At 39.2% G+C, this 24,478-nt stretch overlaps 1 protein-coding gene across 1 annotated transcript in view; it reads right to left on the bottom strand.

The window, feature by feature from the left end:
• Window positions 1-4,201: 4,201 nt before the first annotated feature.
• The window catches only part of EGLN1 (egl-9 family hypoxia inducible factor 1), a 36,512-nt gene continuing 16,235 nt past the window's right edge, over window positions 4,202-24,478 (bottom strand). The window contains exons 2-5 of the mRNA XM_009681126.2: window positions 12,436-12,555; window positions 10,043-10,179; window positions 8,486-8,553; window positions 4,202-6,283 (exon numbers count right to left, since the gene is read on the bottom strand). Coding sequence (XP_009679421.2) covers window positions 6,219-6,283; window positions 8,486-8,553; window positions 10,043-10,179; window positions 12,436-12,555 — 390 coding nt within the window. The 3' untranslated portion in view covers window positions 4,202-6,218. The remainder of the gene's footprint in view (window positions 6,284-8,485; window positions 8,554-10,042; window positions 10,180-12,435; window positions 12,556-24,478) is intronic.

The raw sequence follows: 24,478 nt of genomic DNA, 5'->3' as shown, positions 1-24,478 counted from the left end.
CCTTCACTATGCAAGGTTGTTTCCTACTTGTGCTGTTTTAACTAAACCTTTAAAAAAAAAAAAAGTTCTGCTAGTACAGCTGAAAAAATTTACAAGCAATCAAAAAGTTTAGAAATTGTTGCCTCCTTCCCTTTAGAGTTCTACATATGACAACAAATTAGGACAAAAGAGAGTTAACTTACTATAGACGTTTGGCCTGTTCATTAAAAACGTCACTGTGCAGAACAGCAGAACATGTGCCCAATACAATATTACTTATTATATATTGTGGCCAGAGAAGGGGAAGTGAAGAAAAAGAAGAGTTCCATGTGACAGCTCAAACTTTGTTCTTTGCCACGGGAACACCATTTTTGCTAACAGGAACGCTGTCAACTTGACTCTAATCTCAGAAAACAGATTCAGGTATTACACATGCTACTGATTCTCTTTACCCAACGTTTGTGGTTTCCACAATCGCATTTTCCTTCTGTAAATATTTTCTCCTTGATGTGCGGCGGTCCCGTCAAGTGACAACTCTTCTGAAATATCTTTCGGTTTCGGTAACTTTAGGTACTGCACTCACTTTTCAGGTTTGCTGGTGGTGGTTGCTTTTTCATGGGTTGATTTTTTTGGCAGTTCACTCCCATCTTCGCTATAAGAAAAAACTTCTCAGGACTGCAACAAAAATTGATCCAGAACTCTTAATTTCCTTATCTTCCTTACAGCTGCCACCATCTCCTCTGCTACTACGCAGTCTTTACTAATAGCTTTTTAAAGCTTGCTTACATGTACTAATGTAAGCAAGAGCCATTCACAGCCTAAAAGCGTCTTGCCCTATGCTCATTCTGTTCTTTTTTTGCTTGCTCCCTTGTTTGACCCCGGCTTTCTTTAGGCACTGAAATACCAGCTCACAACCCAATGCAATATCCAGGTATTTGCCTTTCCGCTTGTGAGGAAAGACTCACATCTCAGCATTTTAACTATTTTGGATTCACCTTTTATATATAATCCAAAAGAGGCTGAACCACACCAGCTCTTGAAATGAACCCAGGAAGGAACTGGTTCTGCCCTAATAAACCACAGCGGAACAGAGATGGGCCCAAAAGGAACACTGGACCCACATGCTGAGGTTTCAGACTCGAAATTTCATTTACCACTTCCAACTGCTTTTGACAGGAAGGAAGGGTTTCTGGTTTAGGCACAGCACTGAAGCACTGACTCAGCTGTATGCAATACTGGCAAGGCTTTAGTCCACCTGTGAATTTTATGTCCCTCACCACTCAAACGCGAGACATGCCCTGTAGACTTTCAGCCACGTGAAGACGTTGATACTGCGCTTATAGGCTAAATGAGCTGGTCACTTTTTCCAGCATTAGCAACCAGGTTGCATACAAGGTAGTTATAACGAGCTCTCCAAAAGAACCCATATACTGAACTACGCACTTAATAAGAGGGGAAAAAAAAAAAAATCCCCAAAGCCCAACAACTTACATCTGGAAGATAGACAAGAAAAACAATTGCTAGTTCAAGCAAAAAATTATGAACTTTTCATCTTCAGAGACAAAATACAGTACTTTGCAGCACACATCCATGAAGGGAAAGGTTGATGGGACACACTAACGTTTGTCCATCCACACATATTTTCTTTCCTGAGGCAAACATATTCTTTCTCCTCACCTTTCATATTCCTCCCCACAGGGAGACATCCATAACATACATTTTTGCTTGGTATGTCCCATATTCCTCATACTTAGCCCGCACGCATGCTTTACCTTAGTTACATGCATCAGTCTCTTCCTGACCTCCTTTAGCATTTCTAGTCAACTCCTTCCTTCACCCCTGTCCTGCTAAGGGCTCACATCTACCCCCCATAGGTTGGGGGTATGTATCTCATTGCTCCCTCTGCTTTTAGAGCGGACCCCAAGTCCTCTCTAAGAGCCAGGGACCTGGCTCTTCCCTTCGGGAGCTAGGGGCTTTTCTGCTCGTTTGAGGAAAGGGATAAGTGTGCTGTATACTTACTCATCCTCAAGGTTATGGGGAAAGGCTTGCTGGAACGGAGCAAATGGTAGCAAAAGTCAACAGAACAAGAATTCTCTGGAATTTGTTTTGGCTGCTGGACAGAGGACCTCGAACCCGCTTCTAGCAGCTGCTTGTCACTCCCACCATATGGGGCCAGTAGACACTTGGAAGCAGTAGACACTTTCGAGCGAATGCAGCTCCTGCAGTGGTGTAATAGCACAAACAGGCTTCAGCACATTTGCAGCAATCACCCACATTCAAGGCTTGCTTTCGACCCACAAAAACACTAAATGCATGCAGTGCCATGAATTCCTTCAAAGTATTTGCTGCAGAGTAGTCATAATTTCCCACTATGTATTTGCAAGTGCATGCAGCTATCTGCATGCCTATAGGGAACGTACACATGCTAGACTCCTGGGTTTGGGGGATTGAGTTTGCTATTGTCATTTAGCAACGTCACCTCATGTAAAGCCCTCAGCAGGCACAAAAGTGGTAGTTTCCCATCTGATTATGCTTACAGTGTGACTTACAGATATGGTCTTTCGCTCCTGACCTTAAATTGAGTCTTACACAAGGTATTTGTCTCCACTGCTCAGGCTGTCAGCTAGCTTCCTGCCAGACTTGCAAGTGTTTTTCTTTCAAACAATACGCAAAAGAGACTTCACCTTTCTCTGGTGCGGTGTTCACTGTGCAAAGTGACCCCCTGCACATCATGCTCAACTCTGTGAGAATTAAGAATCACATCTCTGCAGGATGGTCGTAAGTGCTAGAAGGTTTCTTCCTTGCTCAGTATAAAAGAAAGACGTGGCAGAGATATTTTGAGAGAACGTGCAAGTTAGTTACATGGCACTGCAGTATGGAAAAGTCTCAAAGCATTTCAGGACCAGCTCAGTGCTGCCACACTTAGGCTCAAGCCCAACACGCCGACAACGGTGATCACCTCAGATCAGAACTGAGCTCAGCAAGTATCCAAGCGTCACAGAAGGCGCATAAGGCTGGTAGGATCCTCCAGAGAGGCAGGTGACTGCTGCTGACCCAGCACGAGAAACACAGCACCTCCAGAGGGCTTCCTAAGAGCTGGAGCCAAGGCAGAAGCCTCACAGCAAGACACCTCCTTGCTTCCCACACAGCCATTAAGAGGTGCATTGAAACGTTCGGGGAACTCACGCGGCACCTTGTACGGGTTGGCATCTGGCATCTCTAGATCCCACCATTCTTCCGCCATTTTCAAAGGGCTCATAGTTCATTAGGAGCCATGCAAAACTGAAGAGTCCCCATTACACTGTACTAAACCCCGTCTGCGAGAACATTGCCTTGCACCTCATGTACCTATCAAAAAAGTGGTGGACAATGAAAGCTGCCTCTATGTGGGTCACCACTCTCTAGCCAGTCTAAACTTGGTGCCATTTTTAAGGGAGAGAAGCATCAGAAAAAATAATCACCACACCCAGATAATCATAGACAATTTACAAAGAAACAGACGCTTCTCCAGAGCGGAAACAGGTTTTGTTTAAAATAATTAAAAAAATCCACATACCCCCTTTATCATATTAGAAATTAGTTACTAGGGAGAAGTTCTTAAAAGTTACATAGATTACAAATAACCACATTGTTTTCAAGAACCTTTATACATCGTTTTTTTAATTAGATTAGCTTTACAAGCAACTTGAGAGCTCTTTCATAATGAACACTGCTTTTCAAATTACACAACTTTATAGGCAACCTGTAAATGGATCCTGAATTTCTTTGCCTGCTCTAGATAAAGGTCTCATATTTTACAGCTGGCTAACATCATGAATAAAAATAGCATTATGAAGCTGTATCTTTAACCAGGACTAGACACATACAGATCATAAGACAGTTTAAAAAATAGTTTTAAAACAAGGACCTGCTTGGTGATGCTTAAAACTGAATATTCAACCGACATGAAATGAACAGTTTCTAAAGGATAACATTGAAGAAATGGCTGACCTGATTTGTTGACCCTATTGTAATGACTTCAGTGGAGTGAAAAATTAAGCACTTTTTAAACCTGTCTGGCAAGCACAAACCTACACCGTGATTAGAATTTGATACGTTGTGTAACTGCAGAAGTTTGAATGACAGAGGGACTGAAATGAAGTTTAAAGGCTTATGCTGTACATTTCTAAAACAAAACCAACCAAACCTCTGTTAAAGTAATATTAAAGAAGATGAAGTGGCGTTTGTGTTTTTTTTTTTTTTTTTTTGCTTGTTTCATTGGTAGCCTAAATGTGCTGCAGACCAGACAGTAATGAAGATTTGCACTCCTTGGCCAGGTTGGCAGAGGCACTTACAGTAAAGGTATCCTCTCTGATTTTCCAGGAAAAAAAAATAGGAAAGAGGAAGAGAATTGTAAAGGGCAAGAACTTATCGAAAAAGGAGAAGTGAAATCAAAACAAACCTGGAATTTCTGTTGGTTCTCCTAAAAGATACACCAATATTGAATTTTTTCCCCCTTGTCAGTTTGCTACTAAACAATTAGCTTTTTCATGTTTTACATGAACAATAGTAATCTTTTTAATAAAAAATTACTGAGCTTTCCATAGAAAAGGTCTCTAATTGAATACAAACTATACAGATGCTAAAATTGTCACAAGTTGTAATATATACAGAAATATTTCTGTACACTCACATTGTTTTGGCTAAGTAAGGAAATAAGGGACAGATAGAAAACTGCAGTGGGTAAGCTGATCAATCCCCAAACTCCTGTAAATGTGAATGATGTATTTTATAGGGTTTGTTTTTGTTTTCTCAAGCTTTTAAAGCTCAGGGTGTTGGGGGGGGGGGGGGGGGGGAGAAGGGGAAGGTGTCCAAAAAATCCATTTCTTAAAAATAAGAATAACAAAGTTTCTGCACATCTCATTTTTATTCTGTGATGTCCCCTCTCCTTCAAAAAATGAAAATAATAAAACAAAGTAAAGGTTTGCTTACTAAATAGGTATCTCAGTACTGATTAAAGGGCAATGCCTTTCTGGGGAAACCCTTCAACACAGTGAAAATCTTGTATTGCACATGGAGCCTGCAGTGATGCACTTCAGCTTCAGTGTGCTGACCATTTCCATGATACTATATAATAGATCAAGGTGTCAACTTACAGAGTGGATGGGACACCAACATTTGGAAAGGAAAAAAGGTATATTTTAGATATTTGTTAACTTATATACAAAGAAAAGGGGGATGGGCAGGTATTCTTTAGAAAAGGGAGAAAGCTCAAAATTTTCTGTCAAGTACATAAGGAGGTTCTGGGTACCTCTAATAGCCTAGGAAAGCCCTTGTATATTCTTGTAACTTGAGGGTATTTACCAGGTCCCCAAAGCCAATAACAGCAACCGATAGTGTCAAGTTCACTTAGTGCCAGTCACTTAAAAAACAAACAAAAAAACCCCAAAAACAAAGAGACAGAAACTTCCCCTCTGTGGATTCAACATACAAAACCACAAACTGAATGTTACTAATAGCGAGATACTGATTTGCTTCTGTTAATAAGGTTCAAGAAGACATAGTCAAAAAAAAATACAGCAGCAATCTTTAAAAGTTAAGATTAGTGTGAGATATGAATATAAAACAATCAGATTTTTAGCTGGTAATTAAAGTGCTCCTTTTCTGACTTAAGATGTAAAGAAAATTAAAGTGATTATCAGTTACTGGCAACCCTTATATTAAATTAGGTCTTTCATGGCAGAGGAGAACAGTATGAGTAGTTTTACAAAAATAGATCAATGTTATTTTGGAGAATACTGTAATTTTTTTCTTTTTTTCCTTTTTCTTTTTTTAAACACTCAATTTTGATAAACTGTACCTGGTCATACAAAAATTACCCAAAATTCAAACTTTTACCATATAAAAAAAGGGAGAGATGAATTAGATTCAGCTGGATGACAGGTCTGGCAAAATATAAGGATGGACAAATTCTATGTAGGGCACTTATTTCATGTCCAGATGCATATGCTGTTTCTTACTGATTGCTTATCTTCTTCACATAAGCAGTCACAGGCCTGGAGTCACAATCACATAGTACAATGCTTCAGCAGTCAAAAAAAATCTTCTATTTGATGCAACATTGAAACACTGTTTGCTTCTTTATTAAAATGTTGGTTGGTTGTCGATTTTCCTTTATCTTGTTATTCACATTCAAAAGTTAATAGATAGCATCAAGATTTATCAGGGAGAATAGCAAGGGGAGTTGCTAAATCAAAGGCTTATAAAACGTCTTTCCCAATCGTGTCAGAAGGTTTATTTAGTTCAACCCTCACACCTTTTTCACCTGCAGAAATACGAAAAGGAAATCAGAATTATTTTTCAGCATTTATCAAAGTACAGTCTATAGAACTGCTACACTACTTTCAAGATTAGTTTTTAAAAAAACTATCTCCAAAGTTGGAGATGGATAGTATGATCTATCAGAACAGGTCAGTACAGCTGCTGTATCCTGGACTAAAGTTAATGAGCCACAGCTACTCCTCAACTCTGAAAGGAGACATTTCTTTAGCTGCCCAAATTGAAAACTGGATGCTTGGTATCATATATACAAAGGTAAGCTCTCAAAACATCCATGTGAGAATCTTAGGATTTGGTCTATCATACTGGATTAGAATACCCAGAGTTTCAGAGTATTTATCTTTTTATAAAGAGACCATGAAGGATTTCTAAAACACAAAATCCCATCTGACTTGCTGCTAAAAATCACCTCTTAGATACCTCTTAGAAAAGTTTGACTATCAAAACATTAACAGACACAGTATCCCATATTCAACAAAAATTCACATAGATTATGTACGGCTCTAATTAGACTGACACTAGGCCAAAATTAATAGTTTTTTATTCTTTAATATCAGTTGAAAATATGAAGTGTCTTACACAATCCTTGCTACAGAGGTAAGAATGCAATTTTAATTCCAAATAAAACTGGAATCACAACAGTATGATAAGACAAATCAATCACAAACCAAAGCAATACCACAATTTTAACAGCTTCTTCACCCTCCCTTTCTTTCCTCCCTTAAGTGGGTCATTTGCAGTGAAATACTGAACCCACTTACTGCTCCTTAAACAGAGCAACTGACTGGAGAGCCAGACAGGAGTAAAGTTGCAGACAATCTGAAGCTACAGAGTATGTGCCTGCTTACTTTCAAAGAACAGTATTTTTAAGAGGAAAAACAGCTGTGCACAATAGAGTATATAAGGGGTTGTTTTTTTTAAAGTCCCTGCAGTTTTTAGGGTAGATCAGGGCAGGGGAGGGGGAGAAGATCTAACCTGCAAACGCAGGATGATCTGAATAATTTCTGTGCACTCTACCCTGAAACAGCATCAGCAGAAGCCACGTGGAGACAGCTGAAACAGCTCTGATCCAGCAAGGCCGGTCCTAGAAGTTGCACAGTCACATCTGCGTGCCATGAAGCCTGACTTGCACACGCACATACGCTGCCTCCGGAGACGAGCTGCGCTGGCGGGTGCCCGGCATTCCCGGCAGCCTGGGAAGCGCCGCACGGCACGTGCGCCACCGAGCAGCGCAAGCGTGCGCCGGCAGCCTGCCGCTGCCCCAGCCACGGGTTAGGTACTCAGCTCTCTCCATTTCTTTCCAAGCCAGAGCATGAGCTGCACATTTCTTTCACTCCTTCAGAAATGCAAGTCACCAACAGCACCAAAGCCAACTTAAATGTCGTTTCCACATCTGTTAGATAGTTCCAAGAGCTTCAGGCACTCTACAGCAATCAACAGAAATCTGATCTGGACTGGCTCATGTCTTCAGAACAGTATGAATCAGAGCGTTCAGCGAAACTGTAGAGAATCTGGACCTATGAATACACGTGTACCTGTGGTACACCTACTTTGCTTTACTTATAAACTACTGCAACAGAAACATGATAGCATTAACAAGAATGACAAATCCTACACGCCGTTTCTCCTTATAATGTTAATTTGAACAGGAAAGTTAGATCAACTTCCTCTTGAGGGAAAAGCCAGAAAAGGAAAACAGATGCTAGATATGTGGATTTGGCAACGGAGGAAGTAACTCCATTCTTTAATTCCAGATTTTAATTTTAGCCTTTTGTTTTTCCCAGTATAGAGACTCAAGTCCAGTCAAGCAGGATCTGACTGCTAAATCGCTATATTCTAGCAAACACATTTACATGGCGCTCACTTTTGCGCTGCCTCACGATCTCTGGTGTCACACCTACACCTATTAGAGGCACAAGATCAAGGAGAAGCAGTATCCCCATATAAAAAGCCTGAGTAGCCTTAGGTCTCAAAGGAAGTGTGTGCAGAACGCGGAACTGACCTGGATTTCCCAAGTCACTGACTAGCAGCTTAACCACTGGATCGCCTTCCCTATAAAACCTGATTATAGGAGTTAGGTGCCCCCTCCCGCCCCATTTGTGTGCTGGGTAGGCCAAGGAGATGAGGTTCGACTGTTTAGCCCTTCTTCCACAAAACAAGAACACAGAAGATATTTACAAGCGATTACCTGTTAGATATTTTACTTTAGCTCGTGCTCTTTCATCTGCATCAAAATACCACACTGTTATTGCGTACCTAGGGAAACGGATGAAAAAAATTCCTGAACTGCTAAGAAAAACAGACATACCGTAATGAAGCACTGAAAACAAAACTCAAATTAAATGAGACAATACTTCTGCAGTTTGATAGAAGATTTCACAAAGGGTAAAGTAAACAGCGTTTCTCGGTTAGTCAGTATAGGCTGAACAGTTACTGACCGAAAGACTATTCAGACTATACTTACTAAAGGGTAAGTAACTGAAAGGGCGACGCTGGTGCTATAAGTTCACACTTTTCTGTTAACTTATTATACGGTTCTCGCCCAGAAACTGTAGCAGATAGTACAGAGTCTCCAAGCATATCGCCTTGCCCTGTGACCTCATCTTTGACTTTACTCAGTCAAGTCCAGTACTGAGTCACACTGCAAAAAGTCACCATAAGGGAAAATTAACTTCCCTTCCTTGCCCAGCTCCTCCAGTTTTCCATGACCCATAGAGGGCTGCGATATGAAAGGCCAGCTATTGAGGAAATACTTTAAGGAGCTCTGGTAAATGGCATTTCACCCTCCGACTCTGCTCAGAGCACAGAGGGGAGGGGAGAGTGGCACAGCCTCCTGAAAGGCTTTGAGCAAGAGGACGCCCAGACTGCAGTTCTCGGATTACTTCTTGCACGGGTACTTGTGTTATCTCACTGCTCGAGTTAATGTTCAGCACTCTGACCATCAAAATATGTTACAAAAAGCTCAACAGGAAGTTTGGATTAATGACTCCAATGATTCACCAATTAACACTACCTGGTAACATTACTCAATACGTTTCGGCAGGGAATGCAAGCATTTTCAGCATCATCCACTGCTCTAAACAAAGTCACAAAAGAGATATCAAGTTCCCTCTGAGAGTCAGACTGGGAGCAACTCTTCTAACCCTCCATGTGCAAGACAAAGATCGGACTATCAATGGTGATTCCACCCAGCAGCCCTCTCCCTCTCCAATTCCCAGACTAAGTCAGCTGTAGAATAAAAACAAAAAGGAAAAGTGGCTTTTATAAGAACTTCCTCCCTTCTAATTAAAGGGAACCCAAAACTGCAGCAGCTAGTCAATATTTAAAAACACAGCAATATGCTACAGACAAAGGACAGGGACTGCAATATAAAGCCACTACGCAGAAACAAAGATGCCCTTCAGCTACGGTGGGATCTCTACATGCCCTTAGTTTGCTCCTACCCAGTTCTGTCTGACACACACTCACAAGTTTCCGCGTTTCATTCATCTCCCCCTTACCCACCCTGGTTCAAGAGACTGTTTTATCCAAAACAGGAGATCAGACGTCAATACAAATTCAGCAGCACAAACAGAACCCAAACACCAACCATTAGAAAAAAAAAGTTTTGGCACAGTGCACCTGAAACTTATGTGGAAGTAGGCTGGATCAGGTCATAACTCATTAGTTTCACTCATTTCTCATTAGGATTTCCTCAGCCCATGATAAAAGCAGCTTCATGCAATACACATGAAATCAAGCCTACCTTGTAGCAAATGCTGGCTGCACTTCATGAGGGTTGCGGCGATCAGACCAGAAGAATAGCAGTCTATCAAATTTGGGTTCAATATCAGCGAATTGGGCTTTACCTTCTGGAAATATCCGAAGGATGCCTCCACTTACCTACAAATTAAATATTTAAAACCAGTGCTTTAAATGTACTGAAACTTATTCTTTCAAAGTACCGCATCTCATAATTAAAAACATTTTAGACATTTGCAACTGAAATAAAAGCCTTCATCAGATGGTAAAGAAACTATGAACCTACAGTTTTCCTGATCTTGTTAAATGAAATGCATTAAGTCTTGCATATTTTGAAGTAATTTCAGAAAGCTTTACAAAGATTAAAGCTCCATTCCTGTTTTGGTAGAAATGTATGATTTTTAATTAGTTGGGGTTTTTTAACTGCATTACTAATTTAGAAAAAACAGACAAACAGATTGATGCAAGCAGGTGGCTAAAAACCAAAGACAAATCTATATGGATTAGAAGAACAGGGAGTTTCAACCCTGAGTTTCACCCTTTCCCATTAAACATATTCTTTAATTAAGCAGCAGCAAAAGCTTTATGCTACGTTCCCACGATTAAGACAAAAAAAAAAAAAACAACCTAGAGAACTTCAGTTTAATTCTTGACTCCTTATTATTCGTAGTCAATTTAAATCTCTTCCAAGCTTTGAAAAACAGGTGGACAACTATGCATACCTAGAATGTATCACAACCAGATCAGGTTAACTATTTACGTATGTTAACTTCTTCCTGTCAATGGAATCGGTGTTGTTAAATCTAGGTTTCCTAACTACAGATAGCCACTCAAGTACTTTAGCATGAGGTCGTAAGAGTGTAAATACTAACAAGGTACATTGATTTAAATGACTAATTTTTAATAGTGATCAAAATCAGCAAGCAAGAAGTCACATTTTAGATCAATTTGTTCTCCTAAGGAAAGTTGGAGCTTCTTTATTTGCTAATCAATATACTTGATAATACACTGTAATTTAAAACAGATTTTGCAGTAAATTAAGTACCTCTGCTCAGCTAGTAAATTTTTCATAGTTATTTTGACAATGCAATCTGTGTGACTTTTAGACTCCGATATGTATTCGGCTCTTCTGGGAGAAGAACTGGAATTCAACTAAAAATGCCCAAAAGCTGCATTTTAAGATGTTCAGTCCAACCAATAGGCTCATATGCAAAGAAGGCTAATAAATTATTTCCTAAGTGGAGGATTAATTTGACATTTCACAAAGCAGTCAGAAGCAGAAAGTTTCAAGTGCTTCCATTTCTGACTTGCTTTCAGATGTACAAGTTTCATGCAAGTATCTCATCAGTCTCACTGTCTCATCCAGCTGTTGTAAGAAACAGGTAGGGTTTGTTGAATGAAATGAAAATAATCACCCTTAGCTGCAACTAGTGTTATCCACACTAAGTGCACTCAATTCATGTGGGGACAGCCTAGTTAAGTGTAGTGCACATTGTTTCCTAAGAATTATTACAGAAATACTAGTAGGGAGTTCTGTCTTGTCTTTTATATGCAATGAGAATAACCTGCTGCACAGGCAACTGCATAGCAACCAAGGAATAAGCAAAGCTATCTTTGCATGTGCTCTCTCCGGTTAACTACATCCATTCTTCAAGTTTACCTAATCCCACTGAATTGCTAGGATAATCCTGATTAAAAGTTCCATTATCGCAGGCATAACTTCTAAGGAGAGTTTCAAATTACTGGTAGCAACTTCTTAGACCACTTCACCTAGGTCATAAAGGCTTATCTATTCTACACTCCGTAGCTACAACAATACAAAGACTTGTGTGGCCTTGAACTATGCTGATTCTGCAAGAATTGTAACACTTGTTCATTTGCAACTGCTCCTAAGCTACAGTATCTTTACTTTTAGAAGCATATTCAGCTAAACCATCTAGTGGCATCAACAGTAAACTCAAGGAACAACATGAAAATAAGGAGAAACGAACTAAAATCATTCTTTCAAATATTATTTATTGACGCTTAGCGTGTGTGTGTTGGGGTGGGGAGGTGTTCACCATACAAACAGATATACAATAAATTGCGTAAGTATCTACTGGTATCCAGGCTTCACAAATATCTAATTACCTCTATAATGGAAACATATGAAGGAAACATGCAAGTTTCCTTCAATCTAACTGTCAAGGAGGTTCTGCTAGCATCTTTCAAAACCACGGAAAGAAATGCCTCATCTGTAGAACATCTCACTAACTGCAGAGAGAATCACAGAGGATACCAACTATTGAAATAATGTAAGAACACAACTAAGGTACAGAAATAAGGACATGAACACACATCGGTAACAAAGATGCATTAGCAAATACATGTAAAAAAAGTTATAGAAAAACTGCATACCTTGGCATCCCAGTCTTTATTAAGATAATATATACATGTAACACATCTTCCATCTCCATTTGGATTATCAACATGGCGAACATATCCTGTTCCATTGCCTGGATAACAAGCCACCATAGCCTAGAGTCAAAGAATCAAACAGTAATTTAGCTTATCTGTTGTGGGAAGGGGGAACCCACATCCCTTTTAGCTGTATTAACACCTACGTAACTCATACATAAGCAACATAACAATTAAAATAGCAATAATGGAAAATAAATTCTTCTAAGTTTCCTTTCTAGTTGAAGATCATTTTGGAACACAGATAGCTACAACAAAAAACAAAGGCATGAAACACCTTGAGAGGAACCCTGCTAAAGTTTTAAAGATGGGGCTGTTCCAGTGTTGTGGCTAATTGTTTAGACTTCCCTCCCTTCAATGAAATGCAAGAGAGGAAAAATGTCTTGTGTATAATTAAGCAATACATGGTTCTCCTTGTGATGAGAACAATAGTCTTCCAGACTCAAGTTCACAGACAATTGTCATTTGTTTTTTTGCCTCCTTCCTGCTTGCATTGCAAAGAAGTTCTCCTCAAAAAAAGGAGAGCAAATTTTATTTTCAGGAGACTTTTCAGACAACACTGCTAACCCATCTTACTCCATCACCAAGTGCATTCTTTGGCTTCTGTTTTGTCCTGTTCATAGGAGGTCTTTGAACCTTTGTTGAAACCAATCTACATATATAACAAAAACATCCTCTTTAGTCAAGAAGTGAGAAATTGAAAATAGACACTGAACAGTAATCTGCAATAACCTTATGACATCAAACGACTTTCAGTACAGTAGTATATTTAACTCCCTATGCTGCACTTAATCCAAGTTGACTTGAAAGACTGCTATAGAAGGTGGTTTAGTTTCTTTAGAAGAATTCAGACGTGCAGATGTGCCCTACGACAAACTGGCTGTGCTTGCTAACTGATGGTCTGTACCCCATTTGATTAGCTATCAGGTAGCAAGCATGGCCAGCTTTGTTGTAGGACACATCTGCATACCTTTATACATTTACCGAAAAAAGTGATTATTTCATAGTTTCGAAAGATTTGAACAAAGTTTTCCAGGCCCAGTATTTTTGTATTATTCACTGCCAGAGTATTCAAGTGTCTCCAACGATGATACGCTTTCTGCAAAAAGTCATAACATGAATTGAAAAGAAAAGCAAAAGATTGAGTTGCTTCCAACAATTCAATACACTAACCTCAGTAAGCTACTACTGTCTAAAACAAACAAACAAAAAAACCCCAACTTTTAAATGCAGTCCTTCCAGTCTAGATCCAGTCTGGTTAAGTCAGTCCCCTAGATTTGCCAAGCTTCAGCCACACAACTCTAACTGTAAAACTACTTCTGATTTATTACATAAAACTGAAAACGTACACCAAGAGTTTAAAGCCTTTCAAAGCAACTGTTTCAGTGCATTTTTTTTGCTAGTTTATACTGGTAACAGACTTTTTTCTTTTTTAGGTTAACAAATAAAGCTTTCCACAGTTTGCATCACATGCAAGAAACCGTTTTGAGCAGACAGAGAAATAAAGTATTTATGGCTCACTCGGTAAAATATTTGTACGTTACAGGTAAGCAGAATGGGTTTTGCTATAGCAGCAATCATTTAAAATATTTTTTTACATATATACAGTACTAATGGAAGAAGTAATCTTTTGGAGGATCCTTCTAGGTAGGAATAAGAATATGACCTTTGCTAAAAAGCAGCACAGTGGTTGTAAAAAAATTAAAAGTAGATCACAGTCTACTCTCACGAAATGGAATCAATTACACTGGCAGAGCGTTGTGTGAACAGTACTCAAAACCGCAAAATCCAGTTACACTTGTAGTTTTGATATTAGGCCTTCCAGTTTCTCAGCTTCTGTAGTGTATCCACACTACAAACATCACTACAGGTCTCACACTATGCAAACATACTACAGATATTAAGTAATGTGACCTAATATTTGGCAAAGCCATTACTTATCAGCTTTGCTGCAAGAAGATAAACCCACAAAAATCAAAACAGTGAGCTAAAGATACCAAATAATGTAATAAGGGTTCTGTAATTTCCTTTTCCAAGAAGAAAAAGAGAACAAAACAAAAGCAAAGCTGAGCTGGAAGAGGAAGGTATTTGGTTTCTACTAAAAGCCAGCCCCCTTAGAAAAGGCCCATGGGCTGCAGGGCCCCTATCAGGTTCTCCTGGAGGAGAAAAACGGTGCTGACAGCAGATCCACAATTTTTCTGGATCCAGTCCCATAGCAGACATTTTGAGCAATATGAAAACTGTTACTTAAGAGGTTTTATTGAGAAGTATCACATAAATTCAACGCAGACATTAACTATTCCTCAACAAGTACATGAGACAGCTACTGTTCAGAACGAAGAAAAGGTTGACACCAAGTAGCTACAGCAATTGCAATTCTCACTGGAATCACCAGGAATTATACTCAGGTATGAAAAGGTATTTAGGGGTAAAGTGACCTAAATATCTTTCAGTGAGTTAAAAAGACGCTGGAGTTCAAAGTTTAGAAAGCACTTTTCCCAGGTCTCTCTATCCAATATATACATTTTTCCCCCCCGACAAGGGCACACTCAGGTGCCTTCTTTTCTTCAAAAAAAAATTTTTTTTTTTTTTTTTTGCATAGTTCAACCAGCCTAAATTTGCATCCTATTGATGTAGTTCCCTTTACAAGCTACTGGAATAATCTCACTTGTTCTCCTCACTTAAGGCAAATCCACACCTGGATCCACAAGTCTGAGTACTACCCACTACATCGCAGGGAGGAATCTTTAACCTCAAAGTTGCTGGAGAAAAAGAGAACTAGTAGCACTTGCTGGAAAGTCTGAGGGAGTGTCAGCTGTCATCAGCTTAACATAACGGCCAGCGATATTCAGTGTTAAAAATGTTTCAAACAATTCATTTGAGTCTAAAATATTGTCACCGTTTGAAAAAATTGCTTGTTTTTGTCTTTATAGTCCGAAATTTCTGCTATCGTAACTGCAAGAGACGAGAAACAGTTTTGCTGAGATAAGTTATCTAATATATATTTGTTATAACAGTAACAATGACTCAGGCTTTAGTGACAAATTGGAAAGCAAACAAATACACGAATCGGTCACTGTAGCATAATGTACATTGCTTTCTCCAGTTAGTGTGACAAGTCCCCTTTCCCCAATTGAACTATGATAAGGAAAGTTACAAAACTTAACAATTTACAGGATATGTGAAATATATTGTTTTGTGAAACAAAACAAAGTGAGTTTGTGTCAAAACGTTATGTACTGCAAGATTACTCACATTTTCATTCTGTGGGAAAGGACTGAAAGGTTACCCGTGGATGTAATTAAGTCACATACTTTTTTTCTTGCTTTACCATTTGACAGTACATATAAACATCTCAAGCTGGCACAAAGCTTAGGTTTTTTTTTTTTTTTTTTAAATAAAATACTGCTATCAGTAGTCAAAAAAGAGACATTTTAGACTAAAATGTTCAAAATTCCCTAACACTTTGGATTAGGAACAATAAAGGTGTTAGCTGTTCAAAATGAAGAGCGATCCATCTAAAAACTTCTCCTACAAAAGGAACTGGTGAATTCAGTATAAGAAATTCAAGTCATAGACACAAAAAGTCTCCCCTTTTTGCACTTCTCAGGCATGACAATTTCTAAGCATTCAGTAATCTTAATTTCTGCAAAGAATATATTTGTCACACATTGAATTTGTTCACACACTGGATTCCTTTGCAAAACACTAATATTAGCCTTCTTTAATACAACAGTATCCTATTTTAGCCTAAGCACTCATGCCTAGCACATGAGCACTGTCCTAAGATATTCTGTGGAATTCATGAATAAGCAAGAAAGTCTGAAAGAGCCCGAGCTACTCTGCACTCACTACAGCTTGGTATATCCAATGAAAGCAACCACACATTTAAGAAGCTGCTGCTCACCTATTCACACATTCTACCTTCAGATGTTCAGCTCTGGAAAACTAATTGTCAGTTACCACCCAAAACAAGTATTAAGCTGTAAGCACACAGAAGTTACAATCAAGCTAAATGAAACCACAGAATTTTTTGCTAAATATCCTTGTCATCTGTGTGTCAACCATTATTCCAATTAGCAACTAAATGCATAAAAATAACAAGATTAGAGGAAATAATCATACAGTTTCGTTCTCTACTTAAAGGGGCATCAAATGAGGCGCAGCACATCAGTGCAGCGGAGAATGCGAGTTCAAGGGGAAGCAATCCCAACCACCTCCAAAGAGAAGAAACAGAGTTGCAGGTAAACAGACTGAAGCTTTTTCCTCTATCCTTTCCCATTCCTCTCACAGCTGGATACCTGCAAGTTTGGATATTGTTCAAAAGAAGAAGAAAGCAATTATAGAAAACTCTTAGGGAGGGGAGGGGGGAGAAAATGCCAGTTACATGACAACATCAAATCCCAAGGAAAACAAACAAAAAACACACAACAAAATGGAGAGGACGTGTGCTGTGTCATATTAATTTATTAGTATAAAATAACTATTGTTTAGCTCAGATTAAAGAAAGCTGCATCAGTCAAGGAGATGTCACTTTTGCCATTTGCTGAAGGAACTCCAAGTCTCAGCGAGCAAAACAAGATGTCCAAATCTGAGACCGATGACTTCCTAGCGAAATTTATCAGATGCTCTCACAAAAGACTTCACTGGAAATCTCTGGCATGGGTCATTTGACAGATTATTAAAAAAAAACACCACACACACTGGAATGAAGAACCAAAGAAATGAATAAAACATCTGACTTGTCCCCGTTTGGTGCATCTGTAATGCATTTCTGATTCAAGAATGTGTTCATCCCTGACAAACAACAATCCTGAGGAACCAGATTTCAGTTTAAGCACACTTCAGTCTAAGAGCTGCTTTCACAAAGTGCACAAAGTAACAGTTGAATTGAAGGAAGAAAGACTATATTGGTACTACCTTGCACGAGCATAGTCAAGACTCCTGACTTAAACAAGCTAACATGGTACAACTCGGCTCAGATTTGAAGTCTTCTACTGCAGATCTTCCACAATCAGAGATGGAAACTTTCAACATTCAACAGAAAAATATATCAACTAGGGAGAATCTCTTATTAGTTCCACCTGAAACAGAGAAAGCTGAAATGGGCAAAATAAAGTCTTTGGGGCTCAGTTAATTTGAGTATTTCAATATTAACTTTCATCCGAGAAAAGCTTCAAGCTGATATCCTCTATGGTCTAGTTAGTAAGGCCAGAGAATCAGTGGTCACAGATATTAAAACTGTGAATCTAAAAAAAAACTAGCAGCAGAGGGAGAGACCCTGCAAATGCAGTAGAACTGGGGATGGAAAAAACCTACAGATCTAGAAAACCTGGACAGAGGGGGAACCGTGAATCTAGAAAAGCTGAACGGAAATATGAGCATCTGCAAAGATTTCCTCACTAAAAATCCTTACTTTTCAACTGCAGTCAACTGAGGAATCTGCAAGAGGAAAGCAAGCTTGCGACTTACAGCTAAAAAAGGAAAATAATGCAACCACAAGAGAAAAATGGGAATCTGTAAATCAAAGGGGTTCAAATCTAACAGAGGAGCAGACTGACCATTGCAGCAACTTTGAATCGTACATCTTCAAGCTCTCCCTCCTAACATTAAATTAGTAGTTAGTATGGGCATCCAATTGCTCTATCAGCAAAGGAGTAAAAGCTATTATTCTCCGATGCATTTCTCTGCATATATGGCAATACATGTAGCTGCAAATAACATGGGAAAGAAATATCTTCAAAAAGATAGCTATTTGGATCATCTTCTGGCAAGCACAGAGCAAGCTGCTTTCCAAGGCAAAGCAAAGGGAAGCAAAGGATTACCCGAGCAGGTCCCACTAGGCTGTAACGGGGAAGTAGGCGCGCAAAGCCCCAGCTCAAATAAAGACAAATTGGAAAGAGAGCAAAGATGAAGAATAAATTCAGGTAGGCAAGGAGAGAGGAAAAAAAATGAGCTGAAGTAGCTTCTTGCATTATAAAGAGAATCAACAGACAGCTACACGCGTGGTTTATTTTCTCTATGAACTTCTAGGTAGTCCAGAAACTAATGCTTAAACTGACCTATCTCCCTCCCTCCCAGGCCTCTCAATGCAACAGTCAATACAAGATTTCTAGTTGCTTTGACAGAACCTGATTTTACAGGCATACAAAATGAAGCAAGTTAGTATACCACCAAAAGTTTGGCACAACAGATAAGTACTTTTACTACATTGTTTATTTCTAACTTTTAAAATCGCGTGCTGATTTCTCCAACTGAAGTTCAGAGAAAGGTTTGCCAAGCTAGGGGCAGGGGGAGAGATGCTGCAAACGTAGAAAAGCTGGGGGTGGAAGAAGCCTACCCATCCAGAAAACCTGGGGGGGGCCAGCCACGAACCTACAAAAGCTGAACAGATATATGAGTGTCACTGTTCAGCTGCAAACTGTTCCTTTTCAGATTAAGTCACTATTTTACTCATTAAAAAGGTCCTCAGTTTTAAGGGATGTTTATCCACTTATACCATTCAGTTCACACATACTAACAAATTGACGAGTCTGAAGGCAGACATTATCATGCTGCTTCACTGCTGCGTTCAACCCAGCAACCCGGAGCCGCAAGTCCCACATCTAGTTTGAAGGTAAATCAAACATCTGGAACGCAATCAGGGTGCCGTTTCGCAAAAAAGCTCAGGTATTTTTTGTCGTAGCTACGTGAAGTTCTGTACCCCCTCTTTACAACTCAACTCTAATAGCGCTCAAGAGCAAGGTCACGTAAGAGTGACTTCCAACTAACAGCACCTATACGCACATGAGTATAAAGGGATAAGAAATGTTTATGAGCTTTTAAATTGACGTAGAAATTTGCACAGAAATTTGGGTAATTCATCAGTTCTTCCAAACGGCACTGAGAAAAACAGAACAGAGTAGCTTAAGTCTAATGTTCAGGAAATGACTGTGCATATGGGATGTGCTCACACTTTAATGAATAAATAGAACATATAGCAAAGAGAAGCTCCCATAAAACTATCAGCTAAGAGTTATTAACGTAGGAGAGAGCGTCCAGATTCTTGGAAGCTAGGGCAAAATCCCTTGAGGCTTTGACCGAACCCCGAGGAAAGCAGGGCAATCAAACACATCTCAAAAGGTAAACTGATAAGCAACTGAAACCAGTGTTATAGATAAATAACAGGAAGACCCAGAATACACTTCCTAATTCCTAGACAAGGATTTCAAAGTCTTGTAGCAGACTAGCTAGTCTGCTACTAAATGGAGATACCAACATTTAAACATTAACAGGGTTCCCTCTCCTCTCATATACCTGAACTTTTAAGGTTACAAGTCTCAAGTCTCCAAGTGCCAAGAGAAAAGATTACTGAGTCAGCTTACAAACTTCGAGAAAGATATACAGATTGAATCTTCCTTAATGGTTAAAACATTGGCATTTGCTAGGCTGCTAGCCAAGGTAGGACATGCCTTATTCTCAAAATTGTGCCCAATTTGACTAAAAAGTGTGTTTTAACACTGATTCAGTGAAATAAATGCGAAAACCCTTGCAGTCATTCGATCTGATTAGAACCGGCTTCTACTTACTTAATCTAGTTCCTCATCAGGAAAATAAAACTGTGCTCAGATTTAATTAAGGAAGTCTACAGGGTTGTGCACTGCCTTTCAACAAAAGTTAAAAAAAAGTAAAGTTTATCTAGTGCATCTCTGAATTCATACAATGTTCTCAAGCTTAACACACCTGCATTCCGCCTCCCCAAAAAACATGAGCACATCTGAGCTATGTTAGTTGCTAATATTAGTGCTTCAAAGCACTAACAGCTCCCCTGAGGTTCAACACCACACATCCCAATATTTTTGATATGAAAGCCTACTACAAACTTAAAAAAAAAAAAGTGTAGATGTCAACCATCTAAAACAAACAAAAAGCCAGATATAGCCAATTGAGGTGTCTCAAATAAATTAGCTAAAAAGTACTGTCACCAAAGGCAGAAAGTCCTCTTTCACATGCCTACGAGCAAATACAAAGCTCTACTTTAGAGCTGAAAAAGAATTCAAAGTATACTTTGATTTGTGGTAACCTAAATCTGTCTAGGTTATGATAAAATGAGTTGACCAATATATTTCAGATTCAAACTACTGTTGAATCACCTAAAATGTGTTTGTACAATTGGCTGGCCTCCACGGACAACTCCACGTCCCCTCCAAGAGGGGAGCAGACTAGTGACTCAGTATTTTGGCACTGTATGGAAATTTTGCCAGAGAAGTCAGTCAATCAACATGAATTTTAAGAGTCTGTTTTTAATTTAACATTGTAAATGCTTTGAAATTAATAATATTATATTAAAAACCCCAAACTTTGGAACTTTTTTTTTTCCCCCAAGATGGGACAGAACGTTTTGCTCTTGCATGACTCTGGTCAACTTACTAGTTTCATCACTGTCCCACTCTAGAAGACAGAAAAGCTGCACCTTTAAAAACTAAAAATATTAAAAAAATACGATACTGCAGTAAATTAATAAAAGATCAACTGTCATTCAACTACACCAGTTAAAACATTTTTATAGCTTAACCTCAGAGCTAACGTGTATCCTCAACCACATGACACACCAACGATCACACAGGAGAAAGAACGGTTACCTCTTTTAAGATTATTACACACAATCAACGCATGCGTTTAGATGTACACCCATGTAAAATCTAGGAAAGCGTATGGCTGAGAGATGTGCCATTTGAAGAATGTCCATGATCTCTTCCTCTCCCAAGATTACACATATGAACATACCGAGAAGCTTAGAACTTTTTCCCTATCAAAGATAAGGAACCATACATGATAATTTTGCTAAATACTAGGAGATGTATCATAAGTTAAAAAAATGACCGATTTTAATAATTTCTTATTCAAAACTATCACTCTATTCCCACTTAAGGGGCAAAATATCTATACAACTGAAATTGAGCCTACAGGAAAGATTTCTTGATATAAATATGAATGTTGTGCAAGGGCATAGTAATAGGATTGTATTTTTAGTAGTAGAGCTAGCCACACAGGAAAGTACTTGTACAGTAAGTATATCTTAGATTTATACTATCTACAAGAACACACTTTAAAGAGTCCAAGGTCTCAGCTACCATATGTAGGTAGAAAGATTTAATCTATAGAAAGATTTACTGCCAGAAACAACGTGTTGATGAAAAGCGATTTTGAAAATAATTTTTAAGGATATTTGCAAGGGGACATAGAGTATTCAGCAATCCCCACAGTACTCCAAACTTGACACAATACACTATCATTCACTCCTACTATTTGGATTCAGATAATTCCTTTAAATTTACAAATCAGAAAACCAAATAACTATGCAGTGGAGTGACAAAAGACAAAGTAGTGCTGAAATTAATATTAACCTTGCACTTACTCAGTCTTACTGAGACTTATAGCCAAACAGCCTGTAGCATGCTTTAAAACTACCTATAATTTAAATCCAAGCAATGCTGACTCTGTCCACACTGCTTTTCACCCATAAGTGGCTTTACCCAAGCTTTTCTCTACTATCCCACCATGATATTGTAATAGGGCCTCTCTCACATATGGTATAGATAGTACCTGGTTTTCGGTTTAGCCAGATCACCTAAATGCATCCAGTTCAAGTGCGAGTAGGCATTATATAAATACTGCTGGTATTCCTTCTGCAGTAAATTCCCACCAGCGCTAGTAGAGAGTCACGAGAAATAGCAGGTAAGACCAGATTAATTAAAGGCTGATCACAAATGCGGTGGGTATAAGTTTTAATGTTGACGAGCAAGTCAGAAATACGACAGTGATATTTTCAGAGTCACTTATGTTCAAACAGATTGAGATACACTCCTTTAGCTTAAAGAAGCATGCTCCAGTAGTAAACTCAGCCTCAACTAAATCAAAGATATTCCCACTCGAGAAATCAAAACACTGACAGAACCACACAGGCCACAGCCGCTGGGAGAGACAACTTGCTTTCCTTTGCCTGTTGCAAACATGGAATAAAATGACACTAAGCCTATTTGCCACATTCAAGCCGGCAGAACCAAGTCTGTCCGTCCCCATCCTCATTTACTGCTTTCGCTTGCTGGCCTGTCACCAAGTTCACGCAAACGTGTGTTGTGACGGGAAAGCAAGAGAGGCACAATGCAATTCCAGGGCCAGACCGCTTCAGGAATGTTATTTATTTGCTTTAGGACTATGTGGGCATGTGAACACGAGAAAGATCTGAATGTACCAAACACGGACTGCAGGCAGTGAGAAGAACTTGAGGAAACTGCCCATCCTGGCCTGGGCAATACAAAAGCCCCACCTTTTTCTAAAATTCAGCTGAATCTACAGTGAACGTAAGCTTAAAACTTCAAAAAATAAAAAGTGCTGATTCTATCTGCCAAGATTCCTGTCCATCATCAGTGCTGTGGCCATGACCGGACAAATATCACGGTTACAAGCAGGGTGCTAATCTCAAACTACATATTTCCCCCTCTAAAAATCAGAAGGGAGTGGAACTGAAACTGTACACGAAGTGATGACACACAAGAAAAGCTACAGCAAACAGAAATCGGCATCGACAGGAACAAGAGCAAAAACCTCTCTGAAACAGAACTTACTACGAAACTTCTGTCCTCTCCCGAGCTCTTCACAAGAACCAGGAGCCCCCCTAGGTGTCTCAGGCAGAAAATTGGAAATTCTAACCCCTGGCCGAGTCCGCACGTAACCAATACTTACTCTTAAACCTTGTTTAACAGCACTAAGTTTGGTAAAAAGGGAAACACGTTGTTCCAGATTCTACTCAGAAACGATGGATTTGGACACAGGACAGACAGGCCACAGCCTCTCAAGCAACCTGTTTTTGCAGATAGGTTTTCATGTATGTCACCAAAAATCCAGCTAGCAGCAACTTTTGGTGACCTGAAGGACAGTCAGGCTTTGCAGTATATTGCACTCACTGGGGAAAGATTACAGGGATTAGCAGCAATAGCCCAGAGCAGAGGTGTCTTGTCAGCTCTGGAGATCCAAGCTGTAAGATAGATTTACACAGCCTATATGGAAGATTTGCAGAACACAAGTTTACAGTTTTCGAAGACTGCTTGTAGCTTTACAGTTGTGACAAAACAAAACAAACAAAAGTATACCTAAGAACATAACTGATGCAACTTTATTTGCCTCAGTCTGCAAACACTCGGAAACAGCTCCAGGATATGAACTCCGCGTCATCACTGTCTTAAGCAACAGCAGTGGAAATCACTGAGAGAATGAAAAGCAAAAAGGTAACGTACAATGAAGCAAGAGGGAGACCGAGAAGAAACAGATACCAAGAGTAACAGCAGCACTGCCAAAAGAAACCACTACCAAAAGGGGGAAAATTATGCCGAGTGCCATGAAAACTAATCAGCAAGTGAAACAATAATCAAATATACAAAATATTACATTCCACATTTCTAGACAAGAAACAAAAACCATCCACTCAAGTCAACGGGCAATCACTACAGATTTCAAGGTTAGACACAGTGTACTTTTCAGCCATAGGCCAATAATTTAAAATGCAATTTCTACATAACTATTGAAAATAAACAACAGATCTTCTAAAACATCTATTTATTACTTGACATTACCAGAGAATAGTGATTTCTTAATAGGAGACAACATTTCAGGAAGTCACCTGCTGACAGCTAACTGATTTACTAACTTATATTACTTGTAGTAGATGGCCCTTTATCTTTACAATAAAGATAGCAGGGCTCCCAGGAGTCACTTTGTATCCTCTGCAAGTCTTCACTTGATATGAGCTACACAAAACCAAAGAAGGAAAAAAAAAAACCATGCATTTTTGAAACCAGAGAACGACTAAAGGGAAAAAGAGGGAGGAAAAGGAGCAGGTAAAAACTTGTGGAACGCTTCGGCACTTGCCAAACAGACGCTTTGATAATGAAGGGGAGCAAGTTCCAAAGCACTTTTTAGTTGCGACTGCCCTGCTACTAACCCC

The sequence above is a fragment of the Struthio camelus genome, chromosome 3 (genome assembly GCF_040807025.1).
Source record: "Struthio camelus isolate bStrCam1 chromosome 3, bStrCam1.hap1, whole genome shotgun sequence".
In the NCBI taxonomy this organism is placed as follows: Eukaryota; Metazoa; Chordata; class Aves; order Struthioniformes; family Struthionidae; genus Struthio; species Struthio camelus.
This window is presented reverse-complemented; position numbering and strand designations above follow the sequence as displayed.